Below are 21614 nucleotides of genomic sequence, written 5' to 3' on the forward strand. Positions count from 1 at the left end.
TATTTTCGCTGAAATTGAATGTCCTTCTTGAGTGGTAGAAGTTGATGAGGTTTTTGTTGCATCTTCTGTGGCAGAGGTGATAGATGAGTCACCTTTTCTAGTGTTTTGTCCTTCGGAGGCTCTTAGCATGTTGGTAGTGGATCATTCGCAGGCCTTGTCTGTGTTTTCTCCAAGTATTAATCGGCTAGGTATTAGAGGCATCGTCTTTAATGATAACTCTGTGGGTGTTGTTTTGGTAAACCTCTTGCGTAGCCTCGTCTTTAGAGAAGGGAAGGGAAGGTTGTTATGACTTTGTCTTTTGACAGCCGGTTCCCTTTGCCTTTTCTAAGATCTTCCTCTGATGTCTCCTTGATGGATGCCCTTCTTGGCCGTATTCTGGTTGGTTTACTTCCCATTTATTCGCTTCTACCTTCAGCTGAGGTCATTGACTCAGTTCTTCTTAGTGCTGCTGTTGAGGTGCCTAAACAAAGTCTTGTATTGGAAAGAGAGATCAAAGGCTGCCCAAACAGAGTCTTGTATTGGAAATCCATTCATATGGTGTAAAAGAGAAGTTATTATTTTTTACCCTCAACCAATTCCATGCCCTCAATTGAGCCGAATCAAACACCTTTTCTACATCCCTTGGGCCATTTTGAAAAATGACTTTGTTTCTTGAGAGCCATAAAGTCCATACTATTGCAAGCCACATTGATTTTGCTCCCTGCCTCTTATTTGCTGTCATAAATTCACCCCCATGTTGAAGAAAATGCATGCCACATGTTGCTGGAAGCACTGTAAGAATATTCAGCCACCTATAGCACTTTTGCCAAACTTGAGAAGAGAAAGAAAAGTGCAGTAAAAGATGTTCCAAAGTTTCTTCCTCTCCCAAACAGAAAGCACATGTCAAAGAATCTCCATTGTGTAGGATTCCTCTTCGATTTAAATTAGTTCTTGTCTGAATTCTCCCCCAAAGTGTCTTCCAGCCAAACGCAAGCGTATTTGAGGGAGCAAAACACTTCCACAAGGTCTCAAATTCTAGAATCGGTTCAGCTATAGTGAGGCCCTGCAACAATTGAAACGCTGATTTCACACTGTAATGGCCTTCTTCATTCGCCATCCATACCCATTTATCATCCTTTCCTTCCACAAGAGTTGCTGAAGTCAAAGTAGACAGCAGGGCACCCTTCATGTCTTCCTCTCTCTATCTAGCAGTGGTCTTTGCCAACGGAGATTTCATACCCATATGTCGTTTTCCTACTTCATTTTTCCCGCAATTTCTCTTGACCTACCCATTAGTCTTACAAAAAAACTACCCCCTTTCCATCTCCCACAACTCTTTGCAATCCATTATGGAACCATCTTGCCCCTTCATCTTCAAAGCAAAGCTTAATAATATCCTTTGATTAACTAGACATCTTCCTTCCCATATCAATGTCACCAAAATGAGTAGGAATTTCATATTTTGCTCTGAATACCCTTCCCCACAAACTGCCCAGATCTACTAAGAGCCTCCATATCCATTTAGAAGAGCTTTGTTGAAAATACCCCAATCCCTCAAACCCAAACCTCCTAACTCTTTCGATTTGCACACCGCTTCCCACTTTATCCAAGCCACCCCTTTACTCCCCTTCGTCCCCCCCCCCCCACAAAAAGACCTCATGATTTGGTTGCACTTGTTTAAAACGCCTTGTGGCATATGGAAAAAAGATAGATAGAATAATGGCAAAGAGGAAAGCACACTAGCTAACAATGTTACCTGTCCTCCAAAGGAAATAGATTTTTGCCTCCACCGTGAAAGTCTTCCTTTGATTTTGTTGACAATTGGATCCCAAAACGCAAGCCTCCTCGAGTTTCCCACAACCGGTAATCCAAGATAAGTGAATGGTACTCCCATCACCTTGCAATTTAGAAAGCTAGCTATCCTCCTATTAATACTCCCTTCCACTTCAATTCCCACTAGCTTGCTTTTATGGAAATTTATCTTCAAGCCCGAGGCTAATTCAAAACATCTTAGGAAACTTTAGATTGTAAGGGTGTTTTGCATAGATGCCACCCCAATGAAAAGTGTATCATCCGCGAACTGTAATAGTGACACTCTCACCTCATTTTCCATTCCAATCCCATATTCTTCGAATTTCTCAAGGCGCACCGATTGTTGGAATAAGCCATTCAATCCCTCAGCAGCTATTAGGAAAAGGAAACGGGCCAAGGGATCCCCTTGTCTCAATCCTCTCCCCATTATGAACTCCTCGCCCGGGCTTCCATTCACAAGGACATATACTCTAGCAGACTCAAGCAACTCTCGATCCATCCCACCCATTTGTCCTGGAAATTCATTCTTCTCATCATGTAACTCAGATAATGCCATCCCACTGTGTCATATGCCTTTTCGAAATCCACCTAGAAGATCATTTCTTGCTTCTTTCTACATTTTGCATCAGGAATCACTTCATTTGTCACCACAATTCTATCTAACATACTCCTTCCAGCTAGGAAAGCAGATTGCTCGTCCCCGAGCACCTTAGGGAGAACCATCTTGAGCCTATTAGCCAAAATCTTTGCCACTATTTTGTACATACATCCAACCAAAGAGATTGGTTTATAGTCGTTAAGTCCTACGGGCAAATCACATTTAGGAATTTGCGCTATAAATGGCGAATTTCTCCCTGAAGGCCAAGCACTATTTGAGTGGAACTCGTCTAGAAATCTTTGAACATCTCCTTCCATAATGTGCCAAAATGATTTTGTAAACTGACATTGGTATCTCTTTTTTGAAGTCAGATAGTTCATCTTTAGGTACGACAACACCTATGACATATGCATCAAAATATTGAAGATGATGAACTTTAGTTTTTTTTTTTAAATATAAATATATATGAAATATCCCCCTTTTAATATTTTTGTTTGGTTGTAGGCCCTCTTACTTCCTATCAATATATTTCGATTTCAAAAACAAAATTTAGTGTGAGAAAGTAACTAGGTCTATCGCAATTAGTAGATAGTTACACTCTTAAAGCATCTAGTTGAAAGTTTGATCCCTAAGCGATGTATACAGGGAAAGATTTTCTAAGGTCAATCAAGCCTCCTTGTTGTTACGGGTTAGTTTTAATGATGAAAAAAAGAAAAATTATAAAAACTAATGATCTTTTATCACTCAAAGTCTTATTTAGAAACAGGTACAAGAAACCATATGATAAGAAAAAAAGAAAAGCTCAAATACAAAGAGGTACAAACTGCTAAAATGTCTTACCTGTATTAAACGAAACATGAGGCAAAGAAATCAAAAGAAGTTCGATCAAGATCTACAAAGCTACATCACTTGAAGAAAGATCTACAAGATGAAACAACTAAAAGAAGAAAGCTCAAAGCTCAGTGCAAAATCAAGAATACAACACAAGTAGAAAGAAGCTCTAACGTATACTCAGAATACATGCATTCATTGTCTATTAAATGAAGAAGAGATCTTCTGGAACAAGAATTAACCACTATGATAAAAGCAATTTTTGTTGGTATGAGCATGTAGCGCAACAGTTAGAACCCAACTTCGAAGGCAAGATTGAAATACTATAGAATGACATTGCTTACAATGATCAAGTAACAACAAAAGAAGAAGCTAAATCACAACACAAGTCTTGAAGACCACAAACAAACAAATGACCCTATCGTCTCTCAAATTTTCTCAAACTCAAACGTCTAACTAACCTATGCAAGGATAGGATATTTTGCTACATAAACTACATTGAAAAATCATATATTCATAAGTAAAGTCTTAGTAAAAAAGTCAAACTGTCCACGCACCAAGTTGAAATGCACATCAAACTATGTTTCATCTAATTCCATCATCTAAAGAAGTCATCAAACATTGTATGATAAAAATAAGGCACTAAAGATGTCCATAATACTTGGAGGTATAATCTCATAAAGACATCGTTCGCAAAATGCACCTACTTGGAGTGCAGATGATTGTTCCTGAGATTTGTTCAGAGATACTTATCCAGTGATCTCAATGCCATCAGGGGATTGTTCTCACGGCTACCAGTTGTGGTTACGCAAGCAGAGGCTAAAGCGGAGATCTGGAAGTCCTTAGGACCTTATGCTCGGTATACATGGCTTCTGGATGTAGCTGAGAAGATGGCCAAGGAGGGGAAGACCAAGAAAGCTGCTAGAGCCTTCTTGTTGTGTTTGGTGGGGATGATGATTTTCTGTGCGAAGACAAACAAGAAGGTGAAGGTTTCATATTTGGGGATGTTTATGGACTTGGAAAAGGTTGTGGAGGATGCATGGGGCGCCATGGAATTGACTTTCCTTTATGACCAGCTTAAGGACGCCACCAAAGTCAGCACTACTAGCCTTGGAGGGTACTTAAATCTGTTTCAGGTATGAGTAAATATCTCTTACAGATAGCAGTTTCATATGGACACCATATGACGGGCATAGAGTGCATTGGCCCTTCCAGCAGGTGTGTCTCTATAGCGGGTGGATTCAGCATTCGGGCATGATTCGCCCATATCTGCCAGTGCGTGTTATGAGGCAGTTACCAGAAGCCAACATTCCCCCTGTAGAGGAGATTGATAAGAGGTTTCTTAATCTCACTCCTCCTTGCGTGGCTGCTCAGCATACTCCAAGTCCAATGGTAGCGCCTCGCAACTTCGACTGGTACAAGACAATCTCACACCGTCTAGTGGTCCCTCCTGAAACAAGAGGTCTGGTGGCAGTAACTCTTTTGGTAAGTAACAATAATTTCCCCCCAACTTGGTTTTCTTACAATTTATGCACTAATGTTTATTTTTATTACACTTGTTGCTTTTAGGGTGCTCTCGAGCAATTAAACGAGTTGAGTGCTATCAAAGTAGACCCCAGCGACATGCTAGAGCGGATCCTCGATGCAAACCAACATATGCGGGCTATTATACTGCAGAATTTGGAGCAAGAGGCCGATGATGATGACAGTGGTAGTGGAGATGCAATTCATGGTGGAGGTGACCCTAACAAGAAGAAGAAAAGAAAAGTGTCTGATGTCTCTACCTCCAAGAGTAGTTAGGACTAGGGACCTAGGATTGATTTCAGGATGAATGTAATATAAGTATAAGTACTTGTGACTTAGTTTGTGTTTTAGACCAATTAGCCATGTAGCTTGAATTTTAAGTACCTATGTTATGATGTGTTCGATTATCCCTGTGGTATGTTAATTAGAATGTGTTTAATTCTGCAATGGATTTGTTTTCTTCTGTTCTGGTTTCGGTTTTGAGAGTGCCAAGTAAATGTTGTAGATTTCTTATTTCCCCGCACCATTCAGGTGCGTCTTAGACGCACGTTGGATATGCGTCTAAGACGCATGCTGAACGTGCGACATAACTCTCGCTCATTCAACGTGCGTCTGAGACGCACTTTGGACGTGCCACTTATTTCAGGATTCCAGAAACTTGTAGTGATTTCAGCTTTTTGATGCGAGTTGTCTCAGGATGCTAGAAACAGAAGCAGAAACAGTAACGAAAACAGAAACAGAAAGAAATGCAACATGATACAAAACATCGTTATTATTAATAGTGTTTGATGATACATGATACATGATAATTTCCTAACATACAAGTACAATGACCCCTAAACCCTAAGCCATATACTTAGTATTTGAAAATTACAAGTACAATGACCCATATGAGATACAATCAGGAAGATTCAAATCTTCCTCTTCTTCAGGTCCTCTTCCTTATCTTCTGCTCCTTCTCTTTCTTCGGGTCCGCCTCCTCTTCTGCCTTGTTGGGGAATCCAGCAGTGCCGCCATCTAAGCCTAGATGTTTCCATCATTACAAACGGACTCCAGAGGGCATTCTCTACATGAGCATGGTCTCATTCTATTTAGCAAGTTTGGGTACTTTGAATAACCAAGGATGGTCACCCCTACATTAGCAAGTTTGGCACTCTGAATTTGAAATATCACTCTCAAAGTACACAAACTTGCTAATGTTAGAGATAATTTCCGCATCACCCCAACCGTTGACAACTCTAAACCACAAGAGGTATGAAAAAAGAGAGTATAAGAGGAAGAAGGGAGAGAATTGTGTGAAAATGAAGAAGGAATATACCCTATTTATAGTGCTCGAACTAGCATAGGTTGTAACAAAAAACATAGGAAATAATAGATGCAATTAATGGCTTTTACCAGTTGTTGAGTTATGGTCAATGGCCGGTGCGTTCTAATCGCACTCTCAAGATGCATCAACGATGCACACTCCGGGAGCGTCAGTCGCACTGACGAAATGAGGCTTAAAGAACGACAGAGACGCAATTTGAGGGTGCGTTCGAAAGGGGTAATTTCGGATTTCATAATTTTTCTTCGGTCTGAATAGATGTGGGAGGGGGGTCTGAATAACAATTCCCCACAAATTTTATGACGGAGATACCCCGTAACTAATTTGTAATGGAAAGTCATCCGTAACAAAATTAGTGACGAACCACGATGTCACTGTTTATTAACGAAATTTATCCGTCACTAATTAGTTACGATAGTTCCAACAACACTTCAAGATTTTTAGTAACGGAATTTTATTATTAGCTACGGATTATTTTCGTCACTAATTTGTTACGAATCATAAATTCAGTCACAAATGATTAGCAACGAAACTTTCTGTTATGCGTGATATTCGGTCACAAATTATGTCACTAACATGATTTGTGACGGAATTTTTAACGCTATGTGACGGAATTTGTCCGTCACTCATTCCGTTTTTTTTAGTAGTCTTATTTTAGTTAAAATTAAAAAAAAAAGTTTAAACCATTTGATCCTAGATATAATGTGCAAAAACATAATATGATTATTTTATGATTTTGTTGAGTTGAAAATGTTCTTTCAAATACACAACTGAGCACAACTCTTGATATTCGCGTGTTTATTGTGGGTTGAACGTATAACAGATGATGCAAGAGATATAATTGAACCATGTTTTTTTTAATGTTTTCGAAGACGTTTAGTTTTTGTTTTTTTGAAAAAATTTAAGCTTGAGTTTTGGTAAAAGTCCTTTTGATAATTTTGTTGTTGAGGTCAAGAGCAAAGTTTGGTTGGTTGTTCATTAGAAAATGTTGAAGCTTGATGTATGTGTTATTTGGATTGAGAGTCAAAATGGTGTTTTGTGCAAAGTTTTCTAAGAGTATAATATTTGTATGGTTGATTTGATTGTGTTTACTTGAATTAGAAAAAGTTTAATTCCTTGATTGTTTAGGAGATGGCTTCAATGAAGATCCTACTTGAGGTTTAAGGATCCCTAGGATTGAGAGGAAAATGTTGGTTTATATGCATTTTGACGCTATGCAAAGAGATGGGTAATTTGTTAAGTTCAAACGCTAGATACATCTTTTATCATATTTTGAATGATAACAATTTCAAGAGTATAAGTGTAATGGCTATCATCCAAAGAAGCAGGTCAAAGGAAGAATCTGTTTCGAACATACTATTCTGTCCAGAACAAGGTGTGTAACTTGATCGTGGACAATGGCAGCACTGAGAATCTGGTGACTCAGAAGTTGGGAGAGTACTTGAAGCTGACAACAAAGCCTCATGAGAAACCATACACCTTGGGGTGGGTGCGTAAAAGTCCACGAGTGAAAGTTTCACAAACTCGCAAGGTACATATTTCCATTGGGAAGCATTATAGAGAGGAAGTATTGTGTGACATGATGAGTATGGATGTTTGTCAGGTTTTACTTGGGCAACCTTGGCAGTATGATACTGATATTACATACAAAGTAGGGATAATGTCATATTGTTTACGTGGGGAACACACCAAATTGTTATGGCTCCTGTTTTACACTTTGATAAGAGTCCAGTAGAAAAGAAGTCAAGTTTCTTGGTGATGACGCATAATGAAAAGGAGCTCGATGAGGATGTGAAAGAAACTAAATGTTTCTGCCCAGTGGTGATTAAAGAAGTTGTAAAGGCCCGGTTGGAGGCTACTGGAATGACGAAAAGAAGTCAAGTTTCTTGGTGATGATGCAGAATGAAAAGGAGCTCGATGAGGTTGTGAAAGAAACTAAATGTTTCTGCCCTGTGGTGATTAAAGAAGTTGTAAAGGCCCGGTTGGAGGCTACTTGAATGAAGAACAAGGCTGCTGCCGACAAACGCAGGAGAGCTAAAGTTTTCAATGTGATGGTGTTCTTACGGAAGGAGAAGTTCCCAGTTGGTACTTACAACAAGCTGAAGCCACACAAGTATGGTTCGTTCAAGGTGATTTGAAAAATCAATGACAATGCTTATGTGGTGGCTCTCCCATATGACATGAATATCTCCAATAATACCTTCAACGTGGCTGGCATCTATGAGTATCAAGTGGATGTAGCGCGGCTGGTTGCGCGCTTCGAAGACGGATGAGCCCGATCGGATTTAGCCCATCCGAATTTTTCTCGGGCCCGCAAAACAACATTTAAGTTTTTTATTAGGATTTTAATTATTTTCGGTTTGGATCTTATTTATTTTCAATTAGGATATTTTTTCTTCAATTGGGATCTTTTAGGATCTTATTTATTTTTTGTTAGGATTTTTATTTTCAATTAGGATCTTTTATCTTCAATTAGGATTTTGTAGGATCTTATTTATTTTATGTTAGATTTTTTTCTTTTCCTAATTAAGAAATGGTTAGGCATAGCCAATAATAGGTTTTGATTATAATAAAATTTAAGAGTTTTCTCATCTTTTCAGGTGTATTCCAGAGTTTGTCCTTAGGGTTAGCGCTTGCTAATCTCTATTCGCTTCTGACTGCATCACATGGAGATAATAACTATAGTTTCTTTCATCATAAAGCGTCTAAGAGGAAGGAGAAAAACTGTGTGGATTCTTTAAAGGATCATAGAGGGTTGAGCATGAGAAGGAGGAGGACATTGAGGATATTTTGGCTTCCTTATTTTCAAAGCTATTTTCATCTTCATGTCCTTTGGACCGTAAGGAAGTGTGTGAGGTTGTGAGGGGGCGTGTGGTGAATGAGATGTTAGCTACTCTAGAGGCTGATGATTACACCTGGGAGGATGTGTGGTGTGTGTTTTAAGTAAATAGAGGAAACCTACATCTGCTCCAGGACCTGATGGACTTCCAACTATATTTTAGCAGTTGTTTTGACCGGTTTTGGGGGATGACATCACTGAGGCTATTCTGGAGGTGCTGAATCATGGAATGGATCCAAGTTGTCTCAATCAAACTTTTCTTTGCTTGACTCCAAAGGTAAAGATTCCAAAGCACACTCGTGAATTAATGCCTATCTCTTCATGCGATATCATGTCTAAAATCATCATCAAAACAATGGCGAATAGTATAAAGAAAATATTCTTTTATAAATTGTGATGTCATTTCAGAGCGCTTTTGTTCAGGGTACGTAGATTGATAATGGATAATACCTTGATTGCTTTTGATACTTTTTTTATGTGAGGAAGAAAGCAACTGGTAAGAAGTTCTATAGGGTCATACGTTAAACCTTAGCTTCGATATATCTCTTCCCTTGAACTTTTAGGATTTTGTTTATGTTCACAAATATCATCCAAATGCTTGATTTTGTTCATTCGGCTCCCCTAATGCTTCATCTCAATAACTAGCTCTGTTAGTTCGACCATTAGACCAACGACTAGTCCTTATGCTACGGATAACTTACCACTTCGACTACCTTTATAGCCGTTACATATTTTTTAGTGCCATCAAAAGACAAACAAGGTAGCTCATTGTGTTGGCTAGTGATGACCAGATTTTTGTCCTAGTTTTTAGGGTATTTTCTTTGCTTCTTTTTAGTCTTTTTCTTTGTCTCATGTAGTGTTTCATCTTTTTTCATGCATTTTTACTTTTATTTGTGCAATTGCATTAGTTTAGTGGTTTTGTGGTTTTATGGGGACTTTAGTTGCATTTTAGTATAGTTTTGAGTCTTTTGTTAATTATCATTAGTTTTGGGTCGCTTGTGCAATTAAATGGTTGGTATTATTGATATTTTTCCTTGAGCTTTGATGAGAATAATCATGTGAAACTGAAGAAGAAGAAGAAAGGTCAAGAGGTTTGGAGGTTTGAAGTTTGAATTTAAGTGGAGTTAAGTTGGAATTCTGAAGGTTTTTGGGCGAGCAATTGACACTCTGATGCTGAAAATTGCTTTCTAGAGCAATTGGCGCTTGAGCGCCTGGCACGTCAGAAAACTCTATAAATAGGTGTTTAGTTGTGTTTAGTTGTTATCTTTTGTAATTTTTTCATACTTTGTTAAACTCTGAGGTAGAGGAGCATCTAGAAGAGTGTGAGAAGGCTTCCAAGCTTGTAATATGCTTGACTAATCTCTCTTCTATTGCTTTGGTTTTCTTGTAAGACTTTTCATCTTTAAGTTATAATCTTAAGTTCTTTCCCACATGTTCTTCTTCTTTCCTTGAATCCTGTTTTCTGAATTTCAATCTAAGCTTGTATGCATACTTGCTTTATATTTTTCTATAATCATAACGGAAGTTTATTATAGATTAGGGAACTGATTTGGGATTACCCCTTCTATGCTTGCTACTAGGAATAGAGGAAGGATTGGGGTTTGTTGGCATGAATTTTGTAATCTTTATGCTTCAAACAAATGTTTAAGTACACAAGGAATTAGACTTATCTTTTGGTTTGAAAGAATTATCTATGCGAGACATCGATAGGTAGTTGCTTAGACTATAACATCAAGGAGAGATTCATGAGGACATGTGCATAGAATGATGTGTTTGAATTGACTAGTTGAGCAAGAACCCAAAACATTTTCATCTCTGTTTTTCTTATATTTTATCTTTGCTACATCGATATATGATTGCCTCAATAAAACAAACCTTCAAACTCAAGGCTTAAGCTAAATTTATTCACTCACAATCTCTGTGGTTCGATATTTATAATCGAGTAATTTTGTACACTTGCAGTGGCTAACAGCTAGATATGCCTTGACTTGCTCAGATGCAACTTGGAGTGATGTTACCCCATCTTGTATAAAGGCTTTTTTCTAACGGATGTTATCCCAGGAACTAAGGATGATTTATGTTGACGTTAAAAAATTACCAATTTGTCATGTCATTATTAAATTTGAATTTAAAAATATTGGAAATAGAAACTGAAGAGACGTGATTGAATACATGCATAAAATTCTTTACGCTGCCACTGCATATAAATTATTCTAAATATTTTTTGTTTTGACCAAAAGTATCTCTATTAATTAGGCAATCTTATTCAACCCAGGTGTGGTGAAGGTCAAGTGTCTTCTCAAGAGTGTGACTCCTACTTATCATACTCTCAACCTTAAAGATTCAAACAATCATTGTTAACTACAATCTACAGCGACCGGCACCCATCGGGTAATTAAGTCCTAAATCTAATCCTTGTTGTGAAAATGATACAAGTCATAATTTATTTACAATATTGTATCATTTATGATAAAATAAAGGCTTAATACATCAGAAGGTCCCTGTAATTGTAAAGGGAATCAAATCCAGGGCCTAGAAAATTTTTGCATCAAATTGGGTCCCTAGAAAAATTTTTTTAATTCAATTAAGGACAAAGTGCGTCTGATGCTGAAGTGGCTTCAATTTTAGCCTACTTAGCTTTTCCACGTGGCATTTGGAATTATTTTTTAATTGAAAAATTCTAAAAGTTAATTTTTTAATTCCAACTCATTTTTTAATTATTCAAAAAATATTTAATTAATTATTCATCATTTTTTATTCATCATTCATCATTCTGATTGAACTTCTCAGTTCTCATCTTCCTCCCTTCTCTCCCACCATACCCACCCTCAACCTCACCCCACCCCCAACCCAACCCAACCCAACTCAACCCAAACGAAACCCCAACCCCCCACCCCCAACCCTGCAAACCCTCAGTGTAGGTCGCGCTCCACCGCTGCTTCCTTGTCACCACCGCCCCTCATGTCCCTCTCTATAAATCATATGTGGTCGTCCTGGGCTTGTGGTGGCTTGCGGTGGTGAATGGGTTTGCTGGGTTCGTCATCCTTTTCTGTCGCCCCCATCACGCTCTTCCTCTCTCTGATTCCTACTGTTCCGATGATCTCAAAGCCCTCAGGGAACGCTGCTTGGAAGCAACATCGTTCCTCTTCTTGTGATTCGATGGATCTGAGGGATAGTGGTGGGTTCTGGGTTTGGGGTGGCGTGAAGAGGTTGGTGATGGTGGTGGGTGGTTTCTGGGTTTCTGGTTGATGGTGGTGGTAGGTTCTGGGTGGCGTGGAGGTGGGTGGGTTCTGGGTTTAGTCTAGCTCAGAATTCCTTCTTTGATTCTAACATAGATGTGTTGCTTTGAGGAGATGAGAAACAGAGGAACGACAAAGGTGATTAGGAAGAAAAGGACCAGTGCTAGTGTGATTCAGAGGGGAAAATGGAGATGGTGGTTATGGTGATGATGGTGGCCGCCGGCTAGGAGAGAGGGGGAGACTTCTCTGTGTTCTTAATCTCTCTTCAGTTAGGGTTTAATTTGGGGAAGATTGAAATTGGTTATAGGGATTATTAGATTAGATTAGGTTAGATTATTAGATTAGTTTATTAGTTAGATTATTAGTTTGTTTAGTTAAGGATTATTATATTAGGTTATTTATTAAGTTTTTAAATTTTTTTTTCTAATTATTTAACTGAGATGGAATTAAAAATAATTTTTAATTATTTTTTTAAATTAAAAAATAATAATAAAAGCCACGTGGAAATGCTGACTGGGATAAAATTGAGAGCTGGCACACTTTGGCCTTAATTGAATTAAAAAAAATTTTCTAGGGACCCAATTTGATGCAAAAATTTTCTAGGCCCTGGATTTGATTCCCTTTACAATTACAGGGGCCTTCTGATGTATTAAGCCTAAAATAAAGGAAAATATGTGAAACAAATTAAATAAAAACAGATACTTCATACATAGACTAGACACTGTCTCTTTATGCTTTGCTACTTTATTTTGTCGTCTAGAGTATTTTTCAACTCATCTAGCAACATATTCAGATTCCAAATACTGAGGACTTATTTTCTATTTATAAAACTCCATAACTCTTGACGTAACCGACAAATCACGGCAAGCAACATGAAATCTGGAAAATCCAGAATTCGTGCATAATTTGACGAATTCCTTCTCGGTTCTTTCCTTTCCACTAGTTACTGCAAACATGAAATTGTCGGCAATACATGTATTCTTGGATATTAAGCTTGAATCTGGGACTTCTGGAATTATATATTCTATAATAATCACCTTTCCTTCTTCTGGCAAAGCTTTGTGGCAATTTCTTAACAACTTTATGCATTCTTCATCTGACCAATTGTGACATACTTGCTGAAATGAAGAGGGCAAAAGACCAAATAAGAACAAAACCAAGTGATTACAATACTTTTTTTTATGTCATATAGAGGATTTTTCCATAGATTAAGAAAAATTTAACTTACAAATTAAAAAAGTTTCATTCCCAATTGATTTTGATGCATACGGAGGAGTATACTAAATATTATCAAAACATATTTTATTGAAAAAAACATGTTTTTATCGGTATAACAATTTAATTTTAGCATGTTCTACCTTAGAGTTCTTTCATATGAAAATGTTTAAAATTAAATAAAGATGAGGTTATCTAAATCACCCCTACTAAATATGGATAAAATCACCCTAGCTTTAGGTGGTTCAACTCACGAATATTTTGACTCATGAGCTGGAATTTTTTAAGACACATTAAAATATTACATGGACCAATAAGTTAGGGTGATTTTACCCTATATTTACTTAAAGTGATTTAGACAAACCCATAAACATGGTCTCTCCAGTATCATATGCTCACTAACCTTCAATAAAATGGCGTCCCCTTCTGGAACACTTTCAAACATATCTCCTCCAACATGTTTTATCCCTTTCAAGTAAAATAAGTGTTAATTTCTAATTAACAAATTAATAAAATGAACTCATTCCGATTTTCTTTTCTTAATTTCTTTGGGTAAATAATTGCATTCTTTTAAAATATGGTAGCTAGGCTATATGAGAAATCGGTATATGTTACCTGGATGAGGTTGGGCGTGTTGAATCACTTGTGGCAAATCTAAATTAATTCCTTTTATAGAAGGATGCTCAGAGATGATCTGTTTTAAGACCTGCCCAACACCACCTGCTACATCAACAACTGTTGATACTCCTTTGAAACCTTGATAAAGTTTAAGTATCCTTGTCATTTCCAATGAGCTGATTTGGGCTATTGCTTTGATGAAAATGTTGTTAAGCTCTTCATTTGTCTCCATATATTGATAAGTTGACATTCCATAGACTTTTTGGAAATGATTGTTGTCACTAGGATCCACAATTGCATCCTTTATATCATTCCTGATAAATAAACAAATGGGTTTCATGATAATAAAAATTGTAAAGTGATTTGTTAACACTCATTCCATCTCCACCCGTAGGAGAGATAGGAAAGTAACAGAGAAAAATAAAAGATAGGAAAAATTAGAAAAAATATGAGTGAAAATAAGATGAAAAATAAAATAAAATAATATGAATTTATAAAAGTTGTATTTTAACGTCCTCGAATGATAGCTCAAATAAGTGATAGGAGTTAGAGAACATATAAGTTGAGTGTGGGAGATTTAGAAATCAACCTCTGGATGATACAATTTATCTTTCTGATGTAAAAAAAAAGTTATATTTTAACTAATAAATGCTTAATTACTTACCAAACATCTTGAAATCCTCGATGAATTATAATTGATAGTGAACTAAAAAGCCTCCTCTGCTATCACAAACAAAGTAATCACCAACGGGTGAGAGAGCATAAACTCTTTCTCTCTTACCCTCTTCATCGGTGCGAATGGAGCAAGTAAGAAGAGAATAACTGGCCAGCACAGGTAAAATGCGGTCAAGCCTGTTTGCCAATTCAGAGTGTTGATTTGGAAGCAGAGAAGCAATCTCAGAGGCAGACAAGCTTGCTCCGCATGAAGTACTCTGCGCCTCCGCTATGATCTCAAACAAATTGAGATCAATAGCAGCATTTAAGATTGCAGGGAAGATTCTACTAAAACACAGTGACAAAGCAGAGAGGTAAGCATCATCGGGCTTTGCTACCACCTCTGTGGGAAGTTGATAGGTTTGTTTGGAATTGTTGGAACTCATTGTAACAAGTGTTATGGTTATTGTTTCTGAGATGTGCAACTTTGTTGGTTTTAGAGTTCTTTATATAGGCATACATAATGTCTCCACATATGATACGTGAGGTGATAAAAATGTAGAGAGAATTAGGAAGAAAAAGTAAGTTGAATTAAGATGGAAGATAAAGGGGACAGTAACAATCAATAGGCAACATATACATTACGTGTTTTTTTTATTGATAATTTTATATCAAATGAGATCATGAATGAGCTAATAGATTTGAACAGGCCTTCATCCGGATTAACTAGATAGCGTTGTTTAATGTCATGTTATTGCGTACTTAATTATTCAGATCTAAGTGTCGTTTTTGTAAATATTATCTTCATTGTATAAGGCGCGGGTACCTATTTATAAATACATGTAAATAATAGAAAGTATATAAATTCAAAATATTCAATAAAAAAATAGGTATTTTAGATTCTGACTTTTGAAGATTTTCAGAAAGAAAGAATTGTTTTATTCACTATTTGTAAATATCTCATGTGCCTCATGCTGATTTACAGAATTTGAATATTAACTATACTTTGTATTTTGCACGATACACCCTCCGATCACTATTATAAGCAAAAAAAAATTTTAGATTCATTGAATAAATGATGTATCTAGTCATTATTATAAACTACATACATCATTTATTGAATGAATTTAAAAACTTGTTTTTTGCTTATAATAATGACCGGAGGGTGTACTATGAAACTGAGCAAAAAGAGCCTCCACAGCTATCACAAACAAAATACAAATCCTGAAATCCTCCACCGGGGAAGATTGCAGTATTTTGCATTTAAGATAGCAATATTTATGGTTCTATCTTCATATCACTTTCTTATTTTCTTATCATAGCACTCATCACATATATGATATATATCTCATTCCTCTCTTTTATTTCTTATGTCACTAGGTGTCATAAATATTATTTTTCTTATCTCTTGGAACAATCAATAGGCATCATATGTATTGACAATATTGTTTTTCCTTATTGTTGATATTTGAATCAAATGATATCATGAATGAGCTAATGCATGCATAGGTCTTTGAGTTTTATTTTGAACAGGCATTCATCTTGACTAACTAGATAGCGAATATATACTGTTTCTTATTCACCGTCCATGTTTTTGTTGTTTTGGATGTAATAGTAAAACTGAGAGAAGAACTATAAGAGAAAAAAATATTAAAAAAAGGAATATAGAAGAAAAATAAGATGATTTTTATGTTATTTCAATTCAAGGAAAAAGAATAGAAAATGAAAGAAAAAGTGAGAGCAATGAAAATAGGTGTCATAAATAATTCCCATTTTAAATAAATTTTCACAAATAATTCATATCTCATTATTTTTATTTTAAATTAATATATCCTTTATTATAATTTCAATATTTTAAAGTTGTCTAAAATAATTTAAAAGCTTTAAATTTTATTTTTAATTTATCTCTCAAATTATTACTATAATATATATTTTACTTTAAACTTTTTTTGAAAATGAAGAATTTTATTCAAAAGCAATCGATAGATAACGACACGCCAACTAGGGAGAAAAACAATCAAACAAACCAAGTCTATCAAGCCCAATTAGCCCACCTGGCCAAAAACCCCAAAAAACCAAAAAGCAAAACCACCCCAAACACCCTCCACTACCCCTGGCCGTTTTACACTTGTGTGTTTGATTGTGCTTGTAGAGGTAGTTTATCTTCTGATTATGCATGCTTGGTCTGAAAATAAGGGTTCTTTGGGTGAGCAAAGAATGTGTGGGGGTGTAGAGGATTCAGGGCCGGCCCAACACTAAACGAAGCCTAAAACAAACTTTAAAGTGAAGCATTTTTTTGGCCTTTTTGACTTAGTAATAATGCTTGGTTTTTTGAGATCTTTTTTACTTAGTAAAAAAATATTTTTTAAGGCATTTTTGCCTAAGTAAAAAAATATTTTTTTGGAGGCTTGTTTGGGTGGCTCTACCCTTGGGCCGCCCAGCGAGAATTGAGTTTTGAATTGTGAGTGGTTTATGAAAAATAGCAATGGCAGTGTTGATCCATTCCCACCCTCCCTCCACTGCCACTGTGATCTTCTTTGCCCCCCACCCCCCACCATGAAGACTATTTCTTGAAGACGACCATGAAGTGTTCTTATCCCCATATTTCTTGAAGACAACATGGAGAATTCTTATCCCCATGAAAATTGCATGTCACAATATCAACAATAATAAAGCCTCAACCAGCAAAATATAGGGATAGCAATTTACGTCAAAATCATATGGAGGCAATAAATTCCAGAGAAAATAGGAATGAGAAATAAAAATGATCACAATTAAATTTTACCTTAAAAATATCTGATTAGTATATGGCGTTATTGTATCCAACGGTAGGACTATCGATGGCATGCACCGTGCTAGTTCGTAGCTCTAAAATAATTAGCTCACACCATACAAGGTCATTGAAAAGCTTGTTTTATATGCCAGCTTCTACTGTTGGAAACTTCAAACCTCTAAACCCTCCTTCTTTATCTGTATGGAGACAGACATTAACATTTTCTCCACAATCTTTGAATCTAGTTTCCCAAAAACAACAGTTAAATGAGGAAAATAATACAAAGAATAATTGAAAAGCTTGTTTTATATGCCAGCTTCTACTGTTGGAAACTCAATATGTTCAGACCTCTAAACCCTCCTTTATCTGTATGGAGACAGACATTAACATTTTCTCCACAATCTTTGAATCTAGTTTCCCATAAACAACAGTTAAATGAGGAAAATAATACAAAGAAAAGAATAATTGAAAGGCACCTGCATCAGATGTAATAATTTATACATATCAGCCCATTTCGACAAGTTGCTAACATTCTCTTGGTGCAGCATTCAGTTCTTCCAGAGCAGCTGCCAAAACAATTCAGTAAATAAAATATCATATTACTGATTTGATATTTTACATTGAAAGAACCATGTAACAAATACAACCGTTTGAATGAGAAATGTTAGAAATTAATTGTTTATCATTGATTCAATTCTTAAAAAATCAATACATTTTTTAAAAAGAGATCAATTTACATGTTAATGTCAAAAAGAGTGTGTTTATTACTAGCACTGATTACAAAACGCTAACTACCTTCACCTCTTTCTGGCACCAAAGGGCACGGTTGCCCTTCTGCACGTGTGGCCGGTATTGAATATGTCATATGTACACAGTCACATCTGGGGCTAGAAACGACCGTTCATGATCCTTAACACATTTCTGCATTCTTGAGCTGGCACAGACACTGAATTATCCATGCGAAAACAGAAAACCAAGGGGCGCAGAAACCTGAAATCAATTTTTAATATAGCTTGAGAACTTCCTGAACCTCACCTTTGTGGCATAATCACGTAACAAATGGGAGTAAGTCACGTCACTAGACAATAACCCTTTTATCTAATAACATTGTCAACATTACATTTGCCTGCTCCACAGTTCATTCTGGCACAGCTTCTCCACCATCTTTATGAAATGGCAAATAAAGGGAAGTAAGTACCCAGCACTACATTTTCTTGAAAAAACTCAAGCACTCCTCCAACCATCCTGAATTCATGCATCCAACAACATGATGGAAAGTCTCACCATAAGCCTTCAAAGCCTATCCTTCCATTTCCTATATCAACTCAACGGCTTCTTCAATTTGTACCTCATGGAAAAATACTCCTATAAATGATGTGTACATGAAAGAATTTGGCTAAAAACCTCTCATCATAGGCAGAACTCAAATTTCCCAACCTAACTTCTGCATCAACAATAGCATGACAATAACATATTAAAAGGACACAGGACAAATACTATGTTTATGACAAGAAAAGGTTGCTTTTTAAAGACAACCATCAAGAGATCTGATCCCCATGAAAATTGCAGGCTGTCACAACACTATAATAATAAGGCCTCAACCACAGCAAAAATATAGAACTGCAAGTTACATCAAAAATCAGATGGAGGCAAGAAATTTCAAGGAAAATACTGCGAGCAAACACTACATTTTTAATGTTGAAAGCCTCAAAACCTCCCTTCCTTATCTGTGTCAAGTCAAACATTACATTTTCTCCCCAATGTACGAAACAACGCCCCCCCCCCCCCCCCCAAAAGACAATTTTAAATTAGGAAAGTAATACAAGAGACAATTGAAAAAGCATCTGCACAAGATGTAATTTATACTCATCAGCCCATTCCACACTCTTGAACACACTCTTTAAAACTTGTTCATTTCATAATAAGTCAATACGTTTTCAGGAAGCAATCAATTAAGACAAAACTAAATTGACTATTTTAAAAAATAAACTTATTCGAAAAAGCGCAAAACAGAGTGTGCAGGGTTGTTAATGGCGGATAGCGTAGTGTAGCAGCAAGCCCTAAAAACGCTATTTCGAGCGCTATTGCGGCACTATAGCGGAGAATAGCGCAAATAGCGGTGAATAGTGGAGTAGCAGTGAACCCCCAGGCCGCTACGCTATAGGCTATTGCGCCGCTATAGCGCTATTAACAAGCCTGGTATTACTTACATTCTTTTTCAGGAAAACAGCAACCACTAGCTTTAGAAAGGCTTTCTACCCTCACCTCTTTCATGCTCAAAGCTATAAGCCCAGAGTAAGTGATTTTCTAATAATGAGCCAGGGATATCCTCCCTAAATTACAACTCCAAAGAAGCCATTTCATTGCAAAGCTGAAGAACCCTGGCATTGTTGCCTTTCTGCTCATGACTGGCAATCATTGTCTCGTATATAGCCACATCTGGTGTTAGCAAACGACTTTTCATCGTCTTTAGATACTTTTCTGCATCTTCAAGCTTTCCACAACGGCACAAACACTGAATTACCGAGGTGAAAACCGACAATCCAGGGCACATGGACTTGTACTCCATTTCATAATACAGCTTGAGAACCTCCTGAACCTCACCCTTTGCGGCATAGCCCTTGATCAAAAGAGAGTAAGTAGTCTCACCAGGCAAGAACCCTTTGTCTAACAACCTTGTCAAATTCGCATTTGCCTGCTCCACATCCCGGTTCTCACAGAGCTTCTCTACCATCTTATCAAATGACAAACAACTAGGAATAAACCCAGCACCCAACATTGCCTCAAAAACACCCAAACACTCCTCCAACCTTCCAGAACCCGCCGCGCAACCAATGATAACATGATCGAACGTCTCACCGTAAGGCTTCAATCCCCTTCCTTCCATTCCCCGCATTAGTTCCATGGCTTCATCAATCCGTCCCTCCTTGCAAAACCCTCCTGTGAACGATGTGTAGACAAAAGAATTAGGCTCAAAACCACTCATCACCATTTCCTCATACATCTCCAATGCAGAATCCAAACTCCCCAGCCTAACCTTGGCATGAACAATCAAAGAGTAACCAACCGAATCAGGAACCAAATTCTGTTGTAACAGCCTCTTCAACAATGTAACCACCATGACCGCCACACGCTCGCGCTTTCCCTCCTCTTCCACCAAGTGCCCTTTCTCTACCATTCTCAATATCAAGCTCGAATTGACAATCGCAGAAGGCGAATGCGAACTCCTTTTCCTTTCCCCCATGATTCGATCCAAAGCGTCCACGTTCCGCTGCAGAAGCCCCTCCTTGCAAAGAGCATCAATCATGATTTTCAAAGTAACCGCATTAGGGTAATTCCTTCCACGAATCATGTGCTCGTAAACATCCCAAACCAACGACACCCTATCAGATCTCTGAAGAACGTGTAACACAGAATTAAAACTCGCGAGGCTCACGCGAAACCCTCGCGCTTCGACGTTACAGCAAACGTCGAACGCAGCCTCCGTGAGCCTCATCTTCGCGTAGGTCTGGACCAAGAGGTCAAGCACCGGACGGTGCGAACCGGAGACAAAACCAACCGCGTCGATCAGCGAGTCGGTAACCGCACGAACCGCACCGGGATCGCGGTTCTTGGCCGCGAGTGATTCGAGCAATGCGCGAGCGTCGGTGATTAAACCGGCTCTGACTAGAACGTGGATGGCGATGCTGTAAGAGCGAACGCCGTGGTTGAAACGGTGCGTTTTGGCGGACCAGTGGAAGAAGCTGAGAGCGGTTTTGGCGTCGTTTGGGTCTTTGAGCTCCAAGAGGACCTGCTCTACTAACGAATCGTTTAACTCGAGGGAGCCAAACTTGCGGCTGACGGCGTCCCAGCTCCGTCGTCTTCTGAAGGAGTCGCAGATTGCGGCGGCGACGTCGTCGACGGCGTTGTGATTTGAGTTCCTTGGAAATGCTGTGTGCGAGTGGAGTTTGTGGAAACTGACTCGGCTCAATAGCTTCAAGGAATTGGAATTGAAAACCATTTTGGTGTGAGGAATGAGTGAGACTGTGCCCAGACCCTTTTCTGAGAAATTAAGACTTTGCTTTAATGGGATTTTCACAGGTATATTGTGTTGATGAATTTTAGTTCCTAAAAATTTGTTCAAGGTTGACACTTACAATATTTTCTTTTTTTGTTATATCAAGTATTCTAGAGCTGCAGATATGAGATTAATTCCCTTGATAAGCTGA

General features: G+C 37.6%; 2 protein-coding genes and 1 pseudogene across 14 annotated transcripts; all 3 read right to left on the reverse strand.

Moving 5' to 3' along the window:
* Positions 1-490: 490 nt before the first annotated feature.
* LOC130735993 (uncharacterized) lies at positions 491-1168 on the reverse strand. Its single transcript, XM_057587856.1, has one exon. It carries the CDS (start codon positions 1166-1168, stop codon positions 491-493), a length of 678 nt encoding a protein of 225 aa, XP_057443839.1.
* An 11502-nt stretch (positions 1169-12670) lies between these two features.
* LOC130737481 (isoliquiritigenin 2'-O-methyltransferase-like) lies at positions 12671-15231 on the reverse strand (annotated as a pseudogene). Its single transcript, XR_009018759.1, has 4 exons — positions 14644-15231; positions 13977-14293; positions 13765-13829; positions 12671-13264 (listed from the first exon to the last, which is right to left on the reverse strand). The product of XR_009018759.1 is annotated as an isoliquiritigenin 2'-O-methyltransferase-like (transcript).
* Positions 15232-17525: 2294 nt separating this feature from the next.
* Positions 17526-21553, reverse strand: LOC130737480 (pentatricopeptide repeat-containing protein At1g66345, mitochondrial). Of its 12 annotated transcripts, none has more exons than XM_057589258.1 (3): positions 18202-21553; positions 17883-17972; positions 17526-17647 (listed from the first exon to the last, which is right to left on the reverse strand). In XM_057589258.1, exon 1 carries the CDS (start codon positions 21404-21406, stop codon positions 19745-19747), a length of 1662 nt encoding a protein of 553 aa, XP_057445241.1. In that variant the 5' UTR covers positions 21407-21553; the 3' UTR covers positions 17526-17647; positions 17883-17972; positions 18202-19744. The 12 variants fall into 12 exon arrangements, with proteins under 12 accessions (XP_057445241.1, XP_057445238.1, XP_057445237.1 ...); XM_057589255.1 differs by having other exon boundaries at positions 17545-17603; positions 18208-21553; XM_057589254.1 differs by having other exon boundaries at positions 17545-17603.
* Between the last annotated feature and the right edge of the window lie 61 nt (positions 21554-21614).

Source organism: Lotus japonicus, chromosome 2 (genome assembly GCF_012489685.1).
Source record: "Lotus japonicus ecotype B-129 chromosome 2, LjGifu_v1.2".
Taxonomy (NCBI): domain Eukaryota; kingdom Viridiplantae; phylum Streptophyta; class Magnoliopsida; order Fabales; family Fabaceae; genus Lotus; species Lotus japonicus.